Here is a 2715-nt window from a genome sequence, read left to right on the forward strand (position 1 = left end):
ATATATATATATATATATATATATATACATATACACATAAATATATATTTATTTTTTAAATAATTTTTTCGGGGATGTTGGGTCCATATTTTGTGTCTCTGTTGCTTCCACGTGCATACAAACTTGGAAAAAACATACACGTTGTTTTGAGTAAGATACGGTTTCTGAATGTCATCTGCCTTCAGTCTCCTGGTGGGCTGTTCAAAATCTGCACGGCTTTCTACGTAACTAGCCCAGACAAGGTGGCTAACCATAGCACATGCTATTGCTAGCATGCTAGTTTGTTCTCAATGGCAAAATAATGCTACAACACACAATAATTGACCATAATCTCCAAAAGAACTACTTCATGTCCCTGTTCTGCAGGTATTCCACAAGTTGCCCTCATCTAGAAGAAGTCTCCCAGCTAATCCTGCCTTGGACTGACCAAAGTTGGAGAAAGAGTTATCTAGCTGATGGGATCTTACCTAGCTACTGAGCATGTGCAGCTCCCAACAAATAATATAGAAGTGAAGAGGGTGAAAAGAGGATCTGCAGCAATGTGCGGTACAACAAAAGTATGATGTTTTTTGACAATTAAACCAAGTAAACCAATTCTGGTACAACCTCAAAATACAATTTTGAACTTGAAAATGAGCACAATATGGAAGCTTTATGCCTCTAGATGTAGAATCTATATGTGATTATAGCATGCAGAAAGTAGTTCTATATGTAGCAAAGCTGAAAGAAAGTGTGTGGAGGTCAAGGGGCAGATGGGTGTGAAGCACATGAGACTTTAGTGCAGCAGACAGGAGTTTGCATTCTGGCATAATCCAGCACTTAATATCCACTTTTGTTTTTAACCATAAACACACTCTTCCCCTTATCTCAGGTTTTTAAAGGGGCACTCTACCAACATGGGGTTTAGTTTACATCTCCGTTGCAGAACTAAACAGCCTGTGAACAAACAATACAGTTATAATATAGTATGTAATGTTATATGTTATGTCTTAGGGGTCTCAGGAGGAGCTTCCTGTTGTGGTTCTGCTGCCATTTGTGTTCCTTTCCCCTTTGTGTCTGTGTCCATGTTGTCTGTTCACCACATGAGGGCGTCCTACGAGGAACGGGGTCTACCAGCACAGCTGCACCACATCACCATTATCCTTCTACCTGCACAGCTGCTTCTCATCATCATCACCACCACAGTATTTAAAACCGGGCTGACCACCTCTCCAGCGCCAGTTTGTTACATACCTGTAGTGGTAACTAGGCCAGTCAACCAGTGAATGTTTCTCGTAAACCTAATTACTACGTTGACTAATCCTTGTCTCTCCGTTACAGATTCCGTGTTCCGTCACCACTCTGCGCAGCTTCCCGAGATACGCTCCATCTGGATTCCCACCTACACCTTCACCGTCTCCTGTTCCTTGGTTTTTGTGTGTTTTTGGATTAAACCTTTTTGTTACCCTTTTTCTCGTCGTCCTGTGTTGTTCTGTGTCCGGATCCGACTGAAACCCCAACACTTCCTAAGTCATCATAATTTATCATAGATGAACTAATAGTATATTATTTCATTGTTAAAAGTAAAATAACTATCAATTTCCCATTTAGTGATGGTTATTATGAAGTGTTACTGTTTGTTTTTACGCCAATAGAAGCACCAGGAGGAGGATGAGGAATGTGCTTTAAAAAATAAATGAATATGTTTATGTTTCTGCTGATTATCTCTTTGATGTAGTACTGTCAGGATATTATGACAGTTTAATTATAAAAGTTACCTACTGTACCTTAGATTGATCGATTTCAAAAGTGTAATTTAATAAGAAGGGGTAGGACCAGATAAGTGAAAACTTCTTCCTACGCCTCTTCAACATGTGTACTTGTTTATGAGAAATTGTATGTTGACCGTTGTTACATGTGTACTGTTAATTTTATTGTTATCCTTTAGTGTTTTCTTTTGTTTTCTTTGTTCTTTCTTCATGTTTGTAATAAATAAATACTAAACTAAATCCCCTTTAATATGGTTAATAGGGTTATTTTAATTCTGATAATGCAATCCTAAGAGATGTTTTGCTTCCATGCTGGACAATCTAAATTTTAAATAGTGTTTTGTCTTAAGTTTCAGTGGATCATTTTCTCAAATCACATATCTAGATGTCTTCTAATTCCTACGCAGTCTGCCAGTATTAATATTTATTCAGGCTTCTAGCTCACAACAAAACATAAGAGCACAGTTTTTCTGTTTCATCTTAAATCGTCAGTTCTAGATGAGCAAATAAGCCGTGCATTTCAGCAAGCAGATGGATAACACAATCATTTAACAACATAGTGTATAAATGTATCATCCTACCTTTTTTTTGTTGGTTGGGCAGATATAAAAGCTGGTCACCACGATTGTTGTCCCTGGCATCAGGTTGAGTTTGGTGTAGGTAGTGCCATAGTCAGAAGATCTAAAACCAGCCAGACAACACATAAACATGTTAGTCAAGAAACCTTTAGGACCATTTTGTGGTAACGGTCCTTGTGCTATGGTCTCATGAGTCACACAAAATCAATAGCATTAGGCACTATGGTAATGATTTGAAGGACCTATAAAAATGCCTTCTGCGCATTTATGGTTAATCATTACTTTTCATTACTTTTTTTGGTTTCATTTGACCAAACTCTTGTTATCCTGGATATTACAGCATATATACACATATACATATATATATACATATATATATATATATATAT

At 37.3% G+C, this 2715-nt stretch overlaps 1 protein-coding gene across 5 annotated transcripts in view; it reads right to left on the reverse strand.

The window, feature by feature from the left end:
* sorcs2 (sortilin-related VPS10 domain containing receptor 2) overlaps positions 1 to 2715 on the reverse strand; it is a 356230-nt gene that overhangs the window by 208444 nt on the left and 145071 nt on the right. For all 5 annotated transcript variants that reach the window (XM_034901195.1, XM_034901192.1, XM_034901194.1 and 2 more), the window contains exon 3: positions 2330 to 2429. In XM_034901195.1, the coding sequence (XP_034757086.1) occupies positions 2330 to 2429 (100 nt within the window). The remainder of the gene's footprint in view (positions 1 to 2329; positions 2430 to 2715) is intronic.

This window comes from Etheostoma cragini, chromosome 19, assembly GCF_013103735.1.
Source record: "Etheostoma cragini isolate CJK2018 chromosome 19, CSU_Ecrag_1.0, whole genome shotgun sequence".
Lineage (NCBI taxonomy): Eukaryota > Metazoa > Chordata > Actinopteri > Perciformes > Percidae > Etheostoma > Etheostoma cragini.